This window comes from Zea mays, chromosome 6, assembly GCF_902167145.1.
Source record: "Zea mays cultivar B73 chromosome 6, Zm-B73-REFERENCE-NAM-5.0, whole genome shotgun sequence".
NCBI classification, from domain to species: Eukaryota; Viridiplantae; Streptophyta; class Magnoliopsida; order Poales; family Poaceae; genus Zea; species Zea mays.
Window position 1 is genome coordinate 173,331,053 of NC_050101.1, and position 19,966 is coordinate 173,351,018.

Below are 19,966 nucleotides of genomic sequence, written 5' to 3' on the forward strand. Positions count from 1 at the left end.
ACCATGGCAGGCTTGGAGTGGACCACTCATCAATCACTCAACTCCGTCACGCACGGGCCCATTTTATTGTGGACCCACACGGCAGTCAGGCATTTTGGGCCCATGTCCCTAGAAAGCCCCCTCCTTTCTCGAAGCCCAACGCGCGGAAAGCCAGCCATCGAGCCCGTGAGTCGCCAAGGTCGCCGACTCGCCGTTCTCCTCGCCCACAAGGGCCAAGCCGCCAAGGCCACGACTCTCCGTTCTCCAACCGTTGCTGTAGAAAAAAAAACCCTCTCGTACCGTTCATCTGGTCGAATGACATATGGGCCCAGAGCTCCTCGAACCATACGTCCGTTCGAGCGCCGCGGATCCCGCGGTCCGGCCGCCACCTTTTGCCGGTTGCTGCTCGCCGCCGTTCGAAATTTGAATCCCCGCTACACGAACGACGAACGGTTCGTTTGCTCCTCCCCACCGTCGTGGCCGAAAAGGACAACGGCTACCTCCTCCACCACCCCCACTACTCCACTTGTTGCGTCTCCTTCTATTTTGTCGCGTCCCGTCTCGCCTCGGCTTCTCCTCCCCCCACATCCCAGTGCCGAGTGTCCCCACACAACCAAGCGGAAGCTTCGGTCGAACAGAGGGAGTAAGCAGTTGCGTTTCGCATTGCGCGGCGCCGATGGGGGCGTCGGGGAAGTGGATCAAGTCGCTGGTGGCCCTGAAGGCGCCCGAGAAGGCGGCGGGGCACAAGGGCGGTCGCAAATGGCGTCTCTGGCGGAGCTCGTCGGCCACGTCCAGGGCCAGCGCCGGAGAGGGCAGTGCGCTGGCGTCCGAGTCTTCTTCGGCGTCGGCCGACTCGTTCAACTCGGTCCTCGCCGCCGTGGTCCGCGCGCCGCCCAGGGATTTCCTGCTCATCAGGCAGGAATGGGCCGCCGTCCGCATCCAGACCGCCTTCCGCGGATTCTTGGTATCGCCCGTATTCCTTCTCCGTTTCCATTATGTAGCGGCGCTGATCATGACTCTTGCTATTATGTGGTGGCGCGTGAGCAGGCGAGACGGGCGTTGAAGGCGCTGAGGGGCATCGTCCGGCTGCAGGCGCTGGTGCGCGGCCGGCGCGTGCGCAAGCAACTGGCCGTCACGCTCAAGTGCATGCACGCACTGCTGCGGGTGCAGGAACGCGCCCGGGAGCGCCGGGCGCGCTCCTCCGCTGATGGCCACGGCTCACAGGGCCAGGACGCGCTCAACGGCTGTGCCAGTTCTACCAAAGACGCTATGGTATATGGAACTCTGAACACGCAAGACATCACGTGTTTTTTTCTGCTGTCAGAGTACGCAATGATACACTTGCATCACCCAGCCATTTGTTGATTAGCTGCTAAGTTGCCTAGGAGCTTCTTCATTACCGAGTAGACAGCTAAATCTCAACTGCCATTCTGGAAAATTTGAGGGAGCAACCAAATTTCTGACGATGGAATTCGGTTGACAGTGTTGTTGGAGTGTCATGAGGTCTCTGTTTCCTAAGTATAACTAATGTTGCCACATGGACAATGTGGTTCAGTTCCTTGGTTGCCATCCACTGAGAATTTAGTACGAATTTGTTCAGAATAAAGATAGGTAGTTACATTAAAGCTTCCCTCTAACTTCATTTTTTAATGCTAATGCCCCCGCAACCTTTGAATTTTAGAACAATGGAGTTCTGAGATCATTAGGAAGTCAGAAAGTGGTGAAAATTTGAAATTTGAATTCCCACTGTGCTACTGTTGATATTTTGACTATTTGGCACTTTGCATATGTTTGTTCTTACACTGAATGGGAAACTGACGTGAGAGTTGATGTGGTGGGTTACTTTTATTTGAAAGGGACTGGAATCAGTAAGAATGACACTGACAATTAAGCTCCCTTTATGTTTTTTTTGGTAATGATTGCATCCATTAAGATTGTTTCTTGCTCTTTCACATTGGCAATGTGCGTTTGAATCAATATGGTAGTGACGCTGTTAGGTAAGAAAAGTCTATGGTGATAACACCAATGATGCCTTCAACAATTATGTATTGCCAACCGAGCTTTCATGTTCAGACTACAGTTGAACTTAAATAAAAAAGAATGAGTTCACACTGCAGTTTACTGTTTCTATGAATTTTCTTTGGTTGGATGAACCCATGAGGTGTACATTGCGTACCCTGATCATTTCTTGGCTGCTTGATATTTCAGGAACAATGGTGTGACCGCCACGGATCTGTTGCTGAAGTAAGATCAAATTTACACATGAAGCATGAAGGTGCAGCAAAGAGAGAAAGGGCAATTGCCTATGCTCTGTCTCACCAGGTACATGTTGTTAGCACATATTTGTCATCTGTTGTTAACACTAGGTTATACTACATCGACAGTTTCATGTTCATAACATGTCGATCGATCGATGGTGTATTCGTTTCAGCCTCGGGGTTCAAGACAGAAGGGGACACCAAGCTCTCCTGCTAACTGCGTTAGAAGCCATGATCCTAATGGGTGCAATCAGGACTTCAGTTACTTAGACGGATGGATGGCAACGAAGCCATGGGAGACCAGATCTACGGAGCGAAACCATAGCGACTCGCAGCTCGCGAAGCACTGCGAGGAGCCGAACTTGCCCGCCTCCAAGCTTTCCGATGCCAGCTCAGTTAAGATCAGAAGAAACAATGTCACAACTAGGGTATCTGCAGCAAAGCGTCCTCCTCCATCTTCAGTGCTGTCAGCTGCTTCTTCCGACTCCGCGTACGGCGACAAGAGCCCTCGGTCGAGACCATCGGTGACGCTGACGTCTGCTACCACCAACACTGTCTTAGCGTCAGAAGCAAGATCAGACAGTGGCGACACCGGAGGCCCGAACTACATGAGCTTGACCAAGTCTGCCAAGGCGAGGCTGAGTGGATGCAGCGGCAGCAGTCATCACAGGTCGTTCCAGCGACCACGGTCCGGGGACATGTCGAGGGTGACACTGTCTTCGATCGACACCCAGAGCAACGCGGGCTCGGAGATTTCAGTCACCTCGAAGAGACTGAACAGCATGTCCCTGAACCTGAAAGGCCGGAGCTTGGACAAGGAGAACGAGGAGGATTGATCCACCAACGGACAAAGCAGCTGTCGTAGGTCTGGTGGTAGTACTACCACGCGTTCAAAGCAGCATCTCTGTATTTACGGAATTTACGGAGGAAGACGAGGTTTATCTCTTTCATAAACTCCACACATGTGAGAGAGCTCTGGCACTAGTAGGTCACCGCTTCTATCATCATTATCATCCTTAGTTTAGTTTAGTGCGTGAGTTTTGTACACATCCAATCGATGTCCAGTTCCTAATTTCATTGTCTCTAGTTTGTACCCATAAATTAGTAATGTAAGTACTTATATCAGCACGCAAAGGGCAGCTATCTTGCGTTCCATTTAGGAGTCGTGGTGGATGTTGACAGTATCTTATGGTGACGTGGTGTTGTTGCTGGGGGTCACCATTACCAGAAGCCTGAATACGATAACTCTGGGCCGATAGGAATGACGCGAGGCTCACCTTGTCCGTTTTCTGGCGCCAAACCGTGTGTCCTCTTCCCTGGAGATCCCATGACGTGTCCCGGGCGATCGCCCCGTCGCTCGAGCAATTGCTCCGCGCGTTCCGATTGGACCTCGCATATACGATGATGGCGCGCCACTTTGGGGTTGGTAACGGCGAGCGCCCTCGACTTGTTTACTATAGCTCGCCATTTGTTTGACTAAAGCACGGTCTACGTTAGCCCTGGCCACATTGCTTGTCAAAGTCCAGAATTTTTTTTTGTTCTTGCTGCAATAATAATATATTGCCTGTAGGGTACTAGCGATCGATGGAGTGATGTATAGATGTCCAAACGGTGCGGGCTGCCCGTTTGGCCCGCAGCCCGGCACGGTTTTGGCCCGGCCCACGCACGGCACGGCCCGATCCTAATCGTGCCCGGGCCGGCACGGCCCGATCCGCGTGCCGGGCTTGGGCGCCATATGCAGCCCGCGTGCTCCGGCCCGGCCCGGCACGGAAAGCAGGCCGGCCCGTTAGCAGCCCGCGCCCCATCCTAGGATACCTAACCCGCGCCCCCACTCGCCCAGGCCGCCGCCCTCATTTCGACCGCCCCGTCTCCCAAGTTCCACTCCTCCCCGCCCCGGTTGTGCTTGGCGATTTTCGTGCTCCCGCTCCCGGCGGCTCAGCCCGTGCCTCGCCGTCGCCTTGCTGCCTCCTCCGGTCCTCCCACCGTCGACGGCCGACGGCTCGCCACCTCCGACGTCTCTGGTGCTCCCTGACTCCCTCTCCTCCCTCCCTACGTCTCCCTGTTCCTAACCCTAACCCTAATCCCATTCGGATCTGGTGATTGGTGATACCCTAACCCCCAATCCCATTCGGATCTGGTGATTGTTGATGCTCGTTCATCGTTGGTGCTCCTCGCTGGTCGGCTGGTGCTCCTCGCCTCATCGGATCGAGTTGTAGCTTCACAGCTGGACGACTAGTGCTCCGTGCGGTGCCGGTGCGGGTGCGTGATTCCCTTCCTGATTCTTCTCTGTCTCCGGTCCGGTGGTCTGCTGCTCTGCGCCTTGTATGGTCACTGGCTCACTCCTCACTGCCTCACTGGTGCAGTAGTGCCCCTGCTGGCTGCTTGGACATCTATAATTTTGTTCTGTTTTCATTTTCCTCCCATTCTCGTCCTCCTTCTAACCTGTCCGGTTGCCTGACTTTCTCTGGTGCTCGGCTGGTCCTTGCTTGCTGTTGCTGGTCGATCTGCGCCTCTGCTCGGCTGCTCCTCGGACATTGGCTCCGTTCCGTCGTCTCTGGTGCTCCGGCTTCGAAAGGTATGTTTAATTTTAGCATTTAATTCTTGTAATTGTGTGGATAGTTGCTTTGAACCTTGTCACTGGCTCACTGACTCACTCCTCACTGCCTCCATTTTGTTGCTTTGAACCTTGTAGCCGTTGAGGTAGCCGGAGCCGACTGTACGTTGTAGCTCATGGACCTTGACGCGGCAGCGGAAGCAGAGGAGGAGGAGCGCAGACTCGAGGACTTTAATGAGGCTGAGGATGCTAGGTTCTTCATTGGTTTCGGTGAGAATGAAACCCATGGAGATCCTATTCATATCGATACTGTCGCTGGCTCTGCAGTAGGGACTGGCACAGGCTCCACAAGCCTGCCAGAGATAGTCCCTGATCCTGATCCTGATGCTGGTGGAAGCAACTCGCACTCAAAGAAAAGGTCCAAGTGCTGGAATGACTTTGATGAATTGACTAAGATTGTGGATGGTAAAAAAGTCAGGTATGCTGCTCGTTGCAAGCACTGTAAGCAAACTCTTAGTGCTCGTTCTACTTCTGGTACTGGTCATTTACTTCGTCATAATTGCCCTGCTAAGAAAGCACATGAACGCTCTGGGCAAGTCCAATCTGTGCTTAAGTACAATGCTGACGGTACTTTGCAACGTTGGGAGTACTCTGCTTCTATTGCTAGGACTGAACTATGTCGTTTGATTGCTAGGGATGACCTTCCTTTATGGCATGGTTCTACTCCTGCTTTTCAATGTTATATCAATCGTTCTCATAACCCTAGATTTGTGCATGTTTCTAGACAGACCACTGCCAGGGACATGGTTAAATTTTATAATGAACGTATGGTGAACTTAATTGGAACTTTAAAAAATGATGTTGGTTCTGTTTGTCTTACTTCTGATATTTGGTCTGGCAAGGCAAAGGAGGATTACTTAAGCGTAGTAGCTCATTTTGTTAATTCTAAGTGGGAATTAGAAAAAAGATTGCTTGCACTTAGGCTCATTGATGGTAAGCATAGTGGTGCTAACATTGCTAATCTTGTAGCTACTGTTATTGATGAGTATAGTTTAACTGAAAAAGTGTTTGCTATAACTTTGGATAATGCTTCCTCAAATAATGTTGCCATGAAATTTCTAAGACCTTTCTTGTGTGGTTACCTTGGTGTACCTGTTCCTGATAGTAGCCTTGGTACTGATGCATCTGATGATGAATTGTCTACTATGTTCTTGCATCAACGTTGTTCATGTCATGTTATTAATCTAATTGTTAAAGCTGGTTTGGATCCTATCAGAACATATCTTGATGACTTTAGAACTGCTATAACATTTTTAAATGCATCTAATCAACGTATAGCTGCATACAAAAGCTATTGTATGAGTATGGCTATTCGCCCTCGTAAATTTGGTGTTGACATGGATGTTAGATGGAACTCTACCTATTTAATGATTAAACACTTGTTACCACACAAGTCCACCTTCTCTGTTTTTATCAAAACCCAATATCCTTTGAATGAAGATGGGACTCCTTTACTAACTGATAACCATTGGGCAATTGCTGAAAAAGTGTTATCTTTCTTAGAATTATTTTATGAATCAACTGTTGCATTGTCTGGTGTCTACTATCCAACTGCTACTTTAATGTTGCATCACATTCTGAGGATAGCTAGACATCTAAATGCATTTGAGAATGATATATTGCTAAGATGTGCTGTTGTTCCTATGAAAGATAAATTCTTGAAGTACTGGAGAGACATTCCAATTTTATATGCAGTTGCTTTTATTTTGGATCCTAGAGCTAAAATGAGGGGTTTTAACAAAGTCCTTATCAAGTTATCTAGTTTAACTGGTACTGATTACTCTAGGCTTCCATTTGATGTTCGTACTAAGCTAACCAAAGTCTTTCAGTTGTATGAGACCAAATTTGGTGACACACGCATGCGTGGCGCCCACCAACCATCATCCCACTTATCTGGTAAGAAAAAAATGGCATGGGATGACATTTATGGTGATGATGACCTTGATGGTGAGTTCTCTACTCCTCTAGGAAGGAGATCAGGTTCTTCTTCTTCAACCCCTCAAGCTATCTCTACTGTTGCATCTACCTCTGAGTTAGCTTCTTACTTAGACAGTGATACTATCACTGAGTTTGATGAGGACTTCAATGTCCTTTCTTGGTGGCATCAGCATAAGTTAACTTATCCTATTCTTTCACTACTAGCTAAAGATGTCTTGACTGTGCCAGCTTCTACTATTTCCTCAGAGTCTACATTTAGTCTTGCTGGCAGGGTAATTGAAGAGCGTCGACGTCGTCTAGCTCCTGATATGGTAGAGATATTATCCTGCATCAAAGATTGGGAACTTGCTGATGCTCACCTGCAACACAGTGTGGAGGAAGACACAAAAGAACTTGAAGATGAGCACGACAACCTGTGGCTTGATGATCCAGCAACATAATCAGCTAGGGATGTGTCTTATGAGTTGTATTGAACTAATGATCTGTACACTGTAATGGACTGTAATGATTTATAAACTTAGGAGCTGGGCCGCACTCTTTTTTCCTTCTTAGGGTTTTCTCACGAGGTGTGAGTTTTTACCTAAGAAGGTTTTTAATGAGGCGGCCATTGCACTAACAGCTCCAAATAGTCATTTCATATCTGTGTTTGTGTAATATCCTGTGAACCAGCTGTTATTTGTTGTGTGATTAATTCTGTGTGAATCCTGTGATTAATTCTGTGTGAAACATGTGATTAATTCTGTGTGAATCATTCTGTGTGAATCATTCTGTGTGAATCATGTGGTTAATTCTGTGTGAATCTGGTATTAATTCTGTGTAAATCTGATATGTACATGTATTTAATTCTGTTATTATGTATTGGTTCGGGCCAGTGGTCGGCCCGGTACGTTCAGGCCCACCGGGCGAACGGGCCGGCCCGGCACGATTTATACATGTCCGTGCCGGGTTTGGACATGCCCCTAGGCACGTGGGCCAGCCCGACCCGGCCCGAAGCTTCAACGGGCCGTGCCTGGCCCGGCACTATTCGGTCCGGGCCGAAACGGGTTCGGACCGGGTCCGTGCCGGGTGGCCCGTTTGGACATCTATAGAGTGATGATAGAACAGGGGGAGAAGAAAAGTCTGCGGCCGATGGGATTTCGCTGCGGCCTACAGACTACTGTACTGGTGCAGTGCTGTACCACTCCTGACCGGTGCACAGTCGGCGGACAGTGACGTGCCGAGAGATAGAGACAAAACAGTATAGAAGTCGTGCAAATTAAAACCAAAGGAACAGTGTATCCCACACTATTCATTCACCGCGCCCCTGGACAAGTCGTCTGAAGCTGCTCGTGTTTACAGTTACCGCTGGTGGCGCCCGCCCCCCGATAGCAACCCCAACCCTTGGTGGAAATTGGAAAAGATGAGGGGCGTGTTTGGTGTGACGCCTAAGCCGCCACACCGCGCCACACTTTTCAGCCACAAGTGTGGCGCCCAAATGGGCGCCACACTTGTGGCTGAAAAGTATGGCGCGGTGTGGCGGCTTAGGCGCCACACCAAACACGCCTGAGGTCTGGTTTGTGGTTTGGCACGGCTCTGAATGGCTCCATGCAGCGCAGGAGCAGCCGGAGGAGCGGGGTTTGGACGGCCGGGATGCGTCGGCGTCTGGGCGGCCCGAGGAGACACGCACGGATGGTCCAGACGCGGGGTGCAGTGCCGGCGCCATGCATGCCGTCACCGGCAGGCAGGGCAGGCGCTCGCAGTCACAGTGGTGGAGAGTGGAGGAAGCGGCGGACAGGCGGCGGTGCAAAAAAGATTCCCGGCGACACGGTGAGGGCGGGGGGGACAGACAGGCAATGCAGAGTTACGGGAGGGCCCCGGCTGGCGTGGGTGGTGACTGACTGGTCACCGGACCGCGCGGCGCCCGCGAAAATGACAGCGGCGAGCGAGGTGCGGTGTTTGACCCACTTAGAATTATAAGGCGCTTGTTGCGGGCCGTGGGCGATCGATTACAGCACTAGCCCCCCCGCCTGCCTTAATGCCCGCGCGCCATCACTTGCTGGGGGGAGCTCTGCCGAGACACGCACGCTGCTGGAGATAGGCATCCAGACACGGCACCACCAGTCCACCACCACCACCACCACCACCGTGACGTGAGTGCCCGAGCGCGCGGCCGCCATCAGGCTCCCCCGTCGTCCTCGCCGGGCGGCTAGGTCAGAGCCGGGAGAGGCGGGGGCCGGCGGCGCTAGGCTAGGCTAGGCTAGGCAGCGGCGTACGTGCGTGGCCGCCGCGCGATCGGCATGGGCGACGGCGAGGCGGCGGTGCCGAGCAGGTTCCGCACGGTCTGCGTCTTCTGCGGCAGCAACGCCGGCCGCCGCAAGGTGTACGCCGACGCCGCCCTCGAGCTCGGCCACGAGCTGGTGAGTGTGCACGTACGTGCGGGCAGAGGGAGGAAGGTCAGGGAGCTCAGCTCAGCTGACCACGCCCGCCCGTCCGTCCGCCATGCGCTACGGCACTGCCACCGTCGTCCTCTTTAGTTTCTTTCTTTCTTTCTTTCTTTGAGCTCTTGCTTGGTAGGTGACCTGACCGTCGTCGTGTCCGTGCCTTTTTTCCCCCCTTGCCGCGACGGCAACGTGCAGGTGCGGAGGGGCATCAACCTCGTCTATGGCGGCGGCAGCATCGGTCTGATGGGCGTGATTGCTCGGACGGTTCGTCACGGCGGCTGCCATGTCCTCGGGTACCATGCCGGCTACCGCGCTTGCAGTTCCACCTCTCTTTTTCGTTTCGTTCTTTTCTGCACCCCTTTTCAAATACTCTCCATCCATCTGAGATGTTGGAGCTGGTATGTTTCTGCTTGCTTTTTTTTTTTTGCTTCTAACCTGTTCGTTCGTTCACAGGGTGATTCCTAAAGCGCTCATGCCTATTGAGGTAAGTACATGTGGATTCTCCTCGCTCCAAGATCTGTTCATGCACGCACATGATTTGTCGCTGGGTTAAATTCAAGCATGTCCCATATTCATGCATAATTCAGAAAAGCTTCACCTACAACTAGTCAACTACGATGGGGATTCAGTGAACGACTGCTGAGCTTCTTGTCTGTCCACCAGTCGTTCGGTTTTGTCATGTCACCCTTGTTGGTGAAAGATTTTGGCAAGCTAGGACTGCTAGTATTGATTTTCTCTCTCTCTCTTTCTCTTCCTACTAGCAGAAGGTTCCTGTCTAGCTAGTTATATATATAGACTTTACTACTTTAGGTGTGACAATTTGGAGTCTCGGTTCAGCTGCCGTCTGAATTCAGTACTACTACAACACACGTGCCAGGTAGACTCTGTCAAGTAGAGGATGCTTTTCTAGTCCTTTTTTTCCTTTGTATGTATAACTAGGGTTCTGTACTCCTGCACTACACTAGTACAGAGTGGTTCCCTATTCGAGGCGAGTGGCGTGGTGGTGTTTTCACCTCTCTTTTTGCCCTCCCTTTTCCATCGTTAATCCTCCTGTTGCTGTCCTCTTTGTTCGTTTGTGTGTGTGTTGTCTGGGGCTGGCTCTGTCAAGTGTCAGGAACCGGAACAGCGTGTGTGTGTGTCCAAGCCACTGAGACAGAAATGCAGATCTCACAGTAATGTATACGCTTGGTTGGACACGACGGAGATTTACAGTGGCATTTTTTACACGGCTGTCTTTTACGCTTGTGGCAGATATCAGGTGAAAGCGTGGGAGAGGTGAGGGTCGTGGACGACATGCACCAGAGGAAAGCCGAGATGGCTCGTCAGTCCCAAGCCTTCATCGCTCTCCCAGGTGCCAGACCAGACCAGACGTCCCCTGCTAAAACATAACCATCATCGACCGACCGCGCTGGCAATAATTCAGAGCCCCCCACTCCAACTTGCGTTTGCTTACGTACGGCTACGGCCTGTTGGTCTCTCTGCTGCCAGGGGGGTACGGGACGATGGAGGAGCTGCTGGAGATGATCACCTGGTGCCAGCTCGGGATCCATGACAAACCAGTAAGTGAGCTCACTCACTCACTCACTGTCGCTGATAGACACAGGTAGTAGTAGATGCATTTGTATATACGATCGATCTGAGGCTACTACGTATACGCCCCTCTCTCTCTGCAGGTTGGGTTGCTGAACGTGGACGGCTACTACGACCCCCTGCTCGCCCTGTTCGAGAAAGGCGCCGCCGAGGGTTTCATCAGCACCGACTGCAGCCAGATATTCGTCTCGGCGCCAACCGCGAGCGAGCTGCTCACAAAGATGGAGGTGGCGAGCTAGCTAGCTAGTACATGTACATCTTCGATATACATACGCTTTTTTTGTTCACGTACGCTAGCTGTTGTGGCTCTTTGCCTGTGTCCAGCAATACACGCGGGTGCACCAGGAGGTAGCCCCAGCGACGAGCTGGGAGATCTCGGAGCTCGGCTACGGCAGAGGAGGAGACGCCGGCGCCGCCACGCCGCCAGCAGCAGCAGCAGGAGGAGCAGAAGAGGGAAAAGGCGGCTCGTAGCACCCACATCCATCTCCTGAAGCGTTACCTTCCTCCACCTACTGCTTGCTGATGTGATGACGCGTCTGTTACGGTTTCCTGGCAAATTTGTTTCGTCAAAGTCGACCTCTCCAAAGTCCAAAACCCGGTTGAACCAGGTGCCGGGTCGGGACGTACTGGGGAGACGACGATGATATCTCTGTGTTGGGTGCTTGGATTGTGTAAGCTTGCTGCTGCTGGTACTATTCTTGTTTTCTTTACTTTTTCCCCGGTGTGTGGTGCTTGTGGAAATGGAATCTGTGCTGGTGCATTGCAGTGCAGCTACCCTACCCCGTCCCCGGCCCCGGGGACGCACGCGACGACGTCACACACAGGTGCGCCCGGCCACTGATTGGGCTCCTACTCATTGCTGCCTGCCTGCTCCCTCTTTTTTGGTTTTGGATAGGAAAAATCAAATGGTGATGGATGGGATGGATAACCGTGTTCGGTCGGCGATCATGCCGCTTTGCCTAGCTTTTTCGGGGAGGGAGGAGCGTACTTGGCTTTGGCCGTTGGGATTGGGAGGGAGTGCGTGTGCAGGTGGACGGTGGTGCCGCCGTCCGTCTCCTTCTCTGCTGTGCGCCATGGCGCCGCCGCGTGTCTCGTCTTTGGGTGATGGCAACGTGCACGGCTCCGCCTCCACGAAAGGTCGGGAAATCTTATTCTGACGCGAGGCAATCTACCTACCACCTACGGCCTACACCTACCGACGATATGCCTGGATGTGGATTGGATGCGAGTCCACAGCGGACTGATGGACGCAGGATAAATTTTAGGAGAGGCCATATGGTAAGAGCCTAGACCACTATATAAAATTAGTTTTATGATAATAATATAGAGGTTAGGTAATAATACTTAGAGTGTTCAAAAATAATATGAATATCAAAAACCTTTTTTGGCTGGTCTAGGGGAGAGCCGAAGAGGGCAAAGGGGTGGGCCAATGGGGGTGGAGGGCTGGGGTGGAGCGGTTGCATCGTCGTGTTGTTGTGGGGAGTCCGCGAGTCTGTCTCAACATGGCAACGGTAAGGAAACAACTTGGCAAGGGTAGCGAGGGTAGACAACGGCAAGTGACAACTATTGTCGTATTGGGACGATGAGGTGGGACTCATAGCAAGGGCATGTGGCATCATGGTATCAAGGCAAGATCTCAACGAGAGTCTGTCTGTTCATCAGTGCGGACTAGGAGGCAAAATAGCGATGTTACATGCTGGATCCCGATGACACAATGAGTTAACGAGTGACGAGGAGGCAAGGTGGGACTGGCTACGGACAGCCGGACAGGTTAGGTAACCCACTAACCGATCAGTCAATGACCGAAGGAGTGAGTAATCCACGAGTGGGCTAGCTGCTAGAGAGGGAATCAAACGACTCGGATGGAAAGTGGGCTGAGCAATGGAGTGCCAAGAAAAAGTTCAATCAAAATTATATTTTTATTAGATTAGGCCACACTTACTATTTAAAGGTTTTTTATTTTAATGTATATTTAAACCTATGTATAAATGGCATTAAAAATTGAGGTGGAGTCATGACCCACCTTGCCCACTCCTTGAATCCCGCCTCTGCGAGTACATGCTATAGATGCCCAATAAGCACGAGGCTCGCGAGCCTGGTACGAAACCCGCTGTTTTGGCTCGATCCGACCCCGGCACAGCCCGACACGAATAAGCGGGCCGGACTCGGACAAGAAACTAGGCACGGTGGGCTAGCCCGGCACGGCCCGTTTACGTCTAAGCCCATTAAACCCGCTTTTTTGTACTAAAACGTGCTTACCGGTCCGCTTAGCCCGCTTTTCGGGCCGCTTTTTCCGTGCTCGGCCCATTTAGGCCCGCTACGGGTCGGGCTCGAACAGGAAATCGAGCCCGCGGGCTTAGATGGCTCGGCCCGGTTTTTTAATCGTGCCTGGCGGGCCAGACGACCCGTTTGGCCATCTCTAGTACATGCCTATTTCTGTGTGTTTTCCGGATAAATCCAAACTGATTTCTATATATTTTTTCTTATAAAATTACTACGTTCAAAATAGGTCGCCAATGTCACTTTTTACACGGTCACCAACAAAAAAAGCTTTTGAAACTCTTTACATTAATCCTTATAACAATAAGCTGATAATTACGTAAAAGTACTTTTACATAGCCACCAACAACACGAGCATCTCCTTATGGTGCAAACCTAGGACTTTTCTTACTTTTGGGAGCCTAGAGCGAAATCTAATATAGAGACCCCATCCATCTAAACCATGTATGTATCTGTATATATAACTAGTAACTGGCTCGCGCCTTGCGCGAGTTGACCGTTGCATTTACATAGTTGAAAGAGTATTACTTTAGACATATAGAAACAACAAATTCTATGTAATACACAAAATTATATAAATAGACAATTGTTAGAAGTATAACAGATTAGTGTACAAATGTAGCATCATGAGCAATCTAAATCTAATATTACCATGACGCTATTTACAGATAATTGAGTGGATATATATACATGTATCGAACATTCAAAAATATTGATCTTAGTTGCCACAAAATAATTATGTACTAAAAAAGTTTACAATGAGTTTCTCAAGGTACACACCGAGAACGGATCAACCATACATACAAATTTCTTGAGACAAAAAAAATACTGGTGTAAGGCCATAAAATATAGATTGGCACTAAAGAAACATGTGCTTTTTACAATCATGTTTAATATTCATGGAGTTCATTGTCCTCTCTTTCGATGAGTAGTGTTCCTTTTTTTAGTCTGTATGTGTTGTGTCGATAGTAAATAGTGTTAGTGACTAACTACTGGAAACGAAAATATAATTAGGTACCGTGTATTTCTATATGGACCATCACGTTCGTCAAGGAACAATATTTATCGAGTGATGAAGATGACACGTTGACCATGTGTTTTTCTTTGTGTGTATATATACTGAACATGTAAGTGTGCATATATTTAATTACATATGCTACCATATTATACAATCTATGTATATGTAATTAGGTTGTCCTTCAGAGTTCAGAGGTTGTTCCAAGAGGAGTCGGGGAGAATGAAAGTAAAACCTTGGACTGTGAACTCTATCATCTATACCTCGGTTATCAGCCTCAGCCGATGAACATAATTCTTCCCAGGAAAAGAGGTCTCTCTTATGACCATTTCACTGAAGATGCAGCCTACCGATCACATATCAATAGCCAGGGTATACTCTAAGCAGTTGAGCTCGAATTCAAGTGCTATGTACCACACGACTTAGTCCATCATGAAGTCAGCTTCAGTCGTGGTCCTTGCCAACCCAAAGTCCTCCATTTTCAGATCGCATTTGACATTCAGTACTCAACATCATGTTGCTCGGCCTGAGGTCCCTGTGCAGGACATTTGCGAGTGGACGTACTTGAGTCCTCGGAGAAATTGGTAGACAAAATACTGCCCCGGGTAAAACTAAAAGTAAGGCAACCCTTACACACGGGTTGTGGTATATTCTGATGTAAAAGAAAAAAAAAAGAGGACGACACATCATTGAACCTGACAATGATCGTCAGTTAATAGCTGGTTTCATCGTAGGCGGTGATGAAGATCAGTGTGGATTGATCGCCAGTACGGTGGTCGAGGAGGAAGAGGAGGTTGCTGATGCAGCAGCATCCACTTTCGATTCCACGCGTGCCTTGGCCTTAGCATCCTCTGCGCGGCGATTAGCAGTACAGTGGTCGAGGAAGAGGAAGTTGTTGATGCAGCAGCAGCCGCTTTCGATTCCACGCGAGCCTTGGCCTTAGCCTCCTCTGCGTCGCGCTTGGTGTGGACGTACTGGTTCTCGGCGGCGGCGGTCTAGCCACCGGCGGCTTGATGGCGGACCATCGCGAAGCGCGTCAAGTGGGCTTCTATATTCCACGCGAGTAGTCGCCAACCTTGGTTGCCCCAGGGTGCGTGGTGTAAGCAAACGGGCCGCCGCCGCCATGGCTCTTTGTCTGCGCGGGGGACTCTGGAGTGTGGAGTCTGGACTCAAGCAGGTCATGGCTCCTTTGGATTCTTTGGAAAACATGTCGAGTCGCTTCAGCTTCTAGAAAAATCACGACTTATCCAGTCGCTGAAAGGCCAGCTGCTTCGTATCCGTTAAAAAATGATCCTATGGCTAAAAGATAAAGAGACGACGTGGACGTACGGATGCGCGCGTTTGCGTCGCGCTCTATATAGTAGCAATTATAAACATATAGTATTAAACATTTAATGAAAAAACATGACAAATATATATAGATTATAACCATAAACATTTATTTGTCACATGATATCATGCTAAACTTACTGTAGGACGAAAGAAAAAGGAAATATTCCAAAGGCGAGTACTAACCTACTGTATTTTGGGGGGCCACAGGCCACTATCCTGGGGTCGGGTACGCTCGCACCCCGCAGTACCGGCCCTGGGAAAACCCTGTCTTTACTGGAATCAAAAGACACAATCATATATTGAATTATACTACATGCAACAAAATATAAACTAAAATTCAAAATACAAGCTAAGTAAGCAAGTAACGACAAAAACCTTGCTCATATTCTTGCAATCTACTGTTAACCTCCTCCACTTGACCACTTCTACAGCTTCACGCAAAATACCCTTGATATAGCCAGCTTTAGGATCTCTTATTTTCTAAGCTATTATCCCAATGACCTAGATCCATAAATAAAAAAAGACAAGGTGAAGCGTTGGATTGGAGGAGTGCTTGTGCTTCCAATTGAAAAACGACAAAAGCCAAGTTTCAATGTTGCCCGACCGAGCTGCCAGAATTTACCACGCCTGTTGCCGTGGTCAGTGGTCACCAGATATGGAGTTGGATAAACACTTGGCTTCATTCGGAGAGGCCGGTGAGTCGGAGGCTGAATGAGGGGGTGTTTGGTTTATAGGGACTAATGTTTAGTCCCTAAATTTTATTCTATTTTAGTTCCAAAATTGTCAAATATAGAAACTACAACTTTATTTTAGTTTTATATATTTAGCAATTTATAGACTAAAAAGGAATAAAATGAAGGGACTAAACATTAGTCCCTAGAAACCAAACACCCCTTGAGTCTAAACCGAATCTACTATTTTTTGACTCGCTCAAATAGCGAACTGAGCGTGCACGAGTTCGAACCGGCTCGTAATACGGTGTTATATTGTTACACTATTAAATTATTATATTATTGATTTATTTTTTCTTGTTTATGGACTCGATGCTAGAAATAACTTAAAATATATTGTTCGATTTTTGATACATATTTTTTTTTATCTTATATACAATAGAAATATACAATTTATATTTTAAATGAGATTTATTGTGGTGGCTCGCAAGCTTAAACAAGTTCGAGTCTAGCCATATCTTCTAGGTCGTAATACAAATGAGCCGAGCTAAGCTAGTAGCCGCACCGATCCGTCCAGCCCAAGGCATGTCGATTCATTTCCCGCGTAATTGTTCTCGGATGTGTGGGTGCACTTGCATCAGCGGAGTATTAAAGTAGCACCTGTTTGGTTTTCGTACGGGCGAATGCAGGTTCTACGGATGCAAAACGAGGGTCTCGTCTAGGCTGAGCTCGTATGCTCGTGACGGGCGTACGGCGTACCTATGCGTGCAGGACCTGTGCATGCAGCTGCACGGATTACGAGAAACATTTTAAAGTTGTTTTTAATTATCAAACCGATTTTATATCTGTGTTTCTAAAATTTTTATGAACAAAACTAAACCACTCATGATGTATAATATTTGAAGATTTATTTATGCACTTCTCATTCTGACGCAGACAACCAAACATTAGCTGTATCTGTACTGAATACACTAATGCAAACAACCAAACAAAAACCTATGCATGAATCTACCCTGTACACAAAAAGCCTGGTTCCTTACATACAAACCAGGCTACCGCCGTACAACAACCAATCACACGGTTCATGATCTAGACCACACCGCGTGTCCCTGCTGCACTGCATGCGCCATCAAAAACCAAACCATGTGCCCCTGTCACTCTTAACAATGAACTGCGTTAAGATTAAGGGAAAGCATGTTTTTTTGGGTTTGTTTGTGCAAAACAACGCCGACACCACTGTGTGTGGGTTGGTTTCGGCTCTGGGCCGCCGCTCCGCTGGCTGCTGACCTGTTCCGTGCTCTGGATCGAAACCGCGCCTAGGCCGTGTGTGCGCCGGGCTGCGTCTGCGCGACTGGGCCGAATCAACCCCGAACTCCTTTTTTTTTTCTTGGCAACCTTATTACTACTCTCTGTGTAGTGGATTTACCAAAAACTTAATGTATGTATTATAGATTTATCATCATCCACTTGAACATAGACATAAAAACAAGAGCTAAAATGACTACTATAATAAGACAAAGAGACTATTATTTTTGTTAAAGTGACAATATTGTAAAAAAATGTAGTTCAGAAATTTAAAACTAAAATCCTATGAACTTCTTATGAGCAGGTATGATTTTCTCACTTATGCATCCTAATCTTAGAGTAGAGCATGTAGTCTTTATTGTGTACTTGGCCTATTTTACCCATCGCTGCAATCTTAGTGGGATCCAAAGGCATTGCTTTGGTGATCGATAGGGAGTAACTCGAAGGGTACATGATTATTGAGTTGTAACTTGAACTTGTTGCGGAAATAGAGATAGGAAGTAGTGCGTTTGCTCGTCCTGTTTCTTTTTTTAAAACGTACTACTCTCTAACAAACTTCAGCAATTCGATCTGACATTCTCTCTACCTGTAGGCAGTACTGAAGCCTCTAACACTGGTGCTTAGTCCTTTTCTGCAATGCGATCCTCCATGTTCATACGGCCGTGATGGCAGTCCATAGTTCTGGTGCTAGCCGATAACCCTGAAACGCATCTCATACATCTGACGAATTAGTGTCATCGGTAGAGGAAGAGACCGACAGACTCTTTAGAACGGCACCAGTAGTAGCTGGTAGCCTTCCCGTGGTTCTCGTTGGCCTCATCGGAGAACCAGGGCGCTGAGATCTATCGAGCCTCAGCGAGCAATTTAGCGAGATGAGATAGAAACGGTCCCAGATTTGCATTGGTCCCGACGGGCTATACGCAGTTCTGCACTCGTTCTACCCTTTTTGCTTTACCTTAAAAGTAATATCCTGTTTTAGTTAGTAAAATTTTTTACTCCATACTAAATTTTCTGTAACCATATTTATCTTATATATCTACTCTATACCAACTACAGCTATTGAATTCGTCTCCCATCGTTGGTCATACACGGACAAACAAGAGATAATAGAGTATGATGGGATGAACTATATATTTAAGGTGAGACAAAACTCTCCCTATCATAGTACTTTTAAGAAATTAGAGCTAGTTTGGAAGACATAAAACTAAGAAATTAGAGCTAGTTTGAGAGATATAAAACTGGAGTAGATTGAAGAGCCTAAAATCTCTTTTTTTTATTCAAAGAATTTTAATTCAACCAATCCCCTCGGGTTTTACTCCGGTTTTATGGTTCCAAAACTAACCGAATCGATCACTGCATTCTACATTCTTCAGTCTTCAGTTACAAACAAGAGAGGACTCGGGGGTGTGATAGGCTGATAGCTGGCCTGACATGCTAGCCTGATGCCTCGTCTCCCGCGCTGCTGTGCGTCATGCCGTCGTACATGCAGATTACAGTGCATGTCCGCCGCGCGCGCGGGCGTGGGCTCGCCCCCCTCGCCCTCGTGCGCGCACGCGCCTCCGGCCGGGCCTCCTCCGCAGATCGCGATGCATCATGCATGCACTGCACCGCACGCATGACTCCGGCCGGCCGGGCCCTTCGTCGTGGTCGTGCACGCTGCGTCGTGTTCCCCGTGGTCGCACCAGTGGCCCTTGCATGCATGGAGACCCGTAGGCTAGTCGGGCATGCACTGTGATTTCGCCGATCTACAGTTCTACGGTACCCTCTGCCCCTGCTTCCTGGCTTGTTTGATCAGCACGCACGACGACGCCACGCGGGACTCATGGGCCTCAGGGCCTGTACCTCAAGCATATGTACAGACCGCCGGGCAAGCATACGTGGCTGGTTCATTTGCACAGGGATCAGGACCCTCAAAATTCTAGAAACTCAAATTTTTTTAACTAATATAATTTTTATCTTGCAGTCAATTCGGCTATAAAAGGTTTGACACGACTATCTGACTTGCCTCTGTTTGATATCTGTTTGTTACTACTCCATGAAATCTAGTCTATAAATTTTACTAAGGGACGACTTCATAAAAATTCTAGAGTTTATAGAGCACATAATTCAAGATATTGCCACATCGTCATCGTACTCATTAAATTGATTTATCCATCACTACACTAACTCAAATCTTAGGGAAGATCAATGCTCATGAGATGTATGTACACATCAATTAATGGTTAAGATGGCTCTTCTTCAAATCAAATAAGAATTAGGATTTGGCTTTTAAAGCCAACCATGAGAAGCATGACGAAGCTAAAGTGTAAGAAGAAATTGAAAGCTCAAGTGATGGTGTGAAGTTCACACTTACAGTAAAGACTACCAGGATTCTAAAAAATCAAAATAGAGAAGGCATCAACTTTGATTCAAGAAAAAAAAATCTTCATTAGTAGCAAAAGAAGTTCCATCTCCAAGATGGATTGCTACAATTTTGGTGAGCTCGACTATCTTGCTCGTCAATCCTCTAAGCCTAAGAAGAACAAGTAAAAAGGAAAGAAGATGGTGCAAGTGTAGATGAAAAG

General features: G+C 48.5%; 2 protein-coding genes across 2 annotated transcripts; both read left to right on the forward strand.

Annotated features, from left to right (window-relative positions):
* The first annotated feature begins 596 nt into the window (after positions 1–596).
* On the forward strand, positions 597–3,390 carry LOC100282575 (calmodulin binding protein). Its single transcript, NM_001371871.1, has 4 exons — positions 597–943; positions 1,027–1,251; positions 2,188–2,301; positions 2,411–3,390. Exons 1-4 carry the CDS (start codon positions 656–658, stop codon positions 3,071–3,073), a joined length of 1,290 nt encoding a protein of 429 aa, NP_001358800.1. The 5' UTR covers positions 597–655; the 3' UTR covers positions 3,074–3,390.
* Positions 3,391–8,772: 5,382 nt separating this feature from the next.
* Positions 8,773–11,569, forward strand: LOC100285847 (uncharacterized). Its single transcript, NM_001155953.2, has 7 exons — positions 8,773–9,185; positions 9,405–9,502; positions 9,663–9,693; positions 10,461–10,560; positions 10,698–10,768; positions 10,883–11,026; positions 11,124–11,569. Exons 1-7 carry the CDS (start codon positions 9,066–9,068, stop codon positions 11,268–11,270), a joined length of 711 nt encoding a protein of 236 aa, NP_001149425.2. The 5' UTR covers positions 8,773–9,065; the 3' UTR covers positions 11,271–11,569.
* The last annotated feature ends 8,397 nt before the right edge of the window (positions 11,570–19,966 follow it).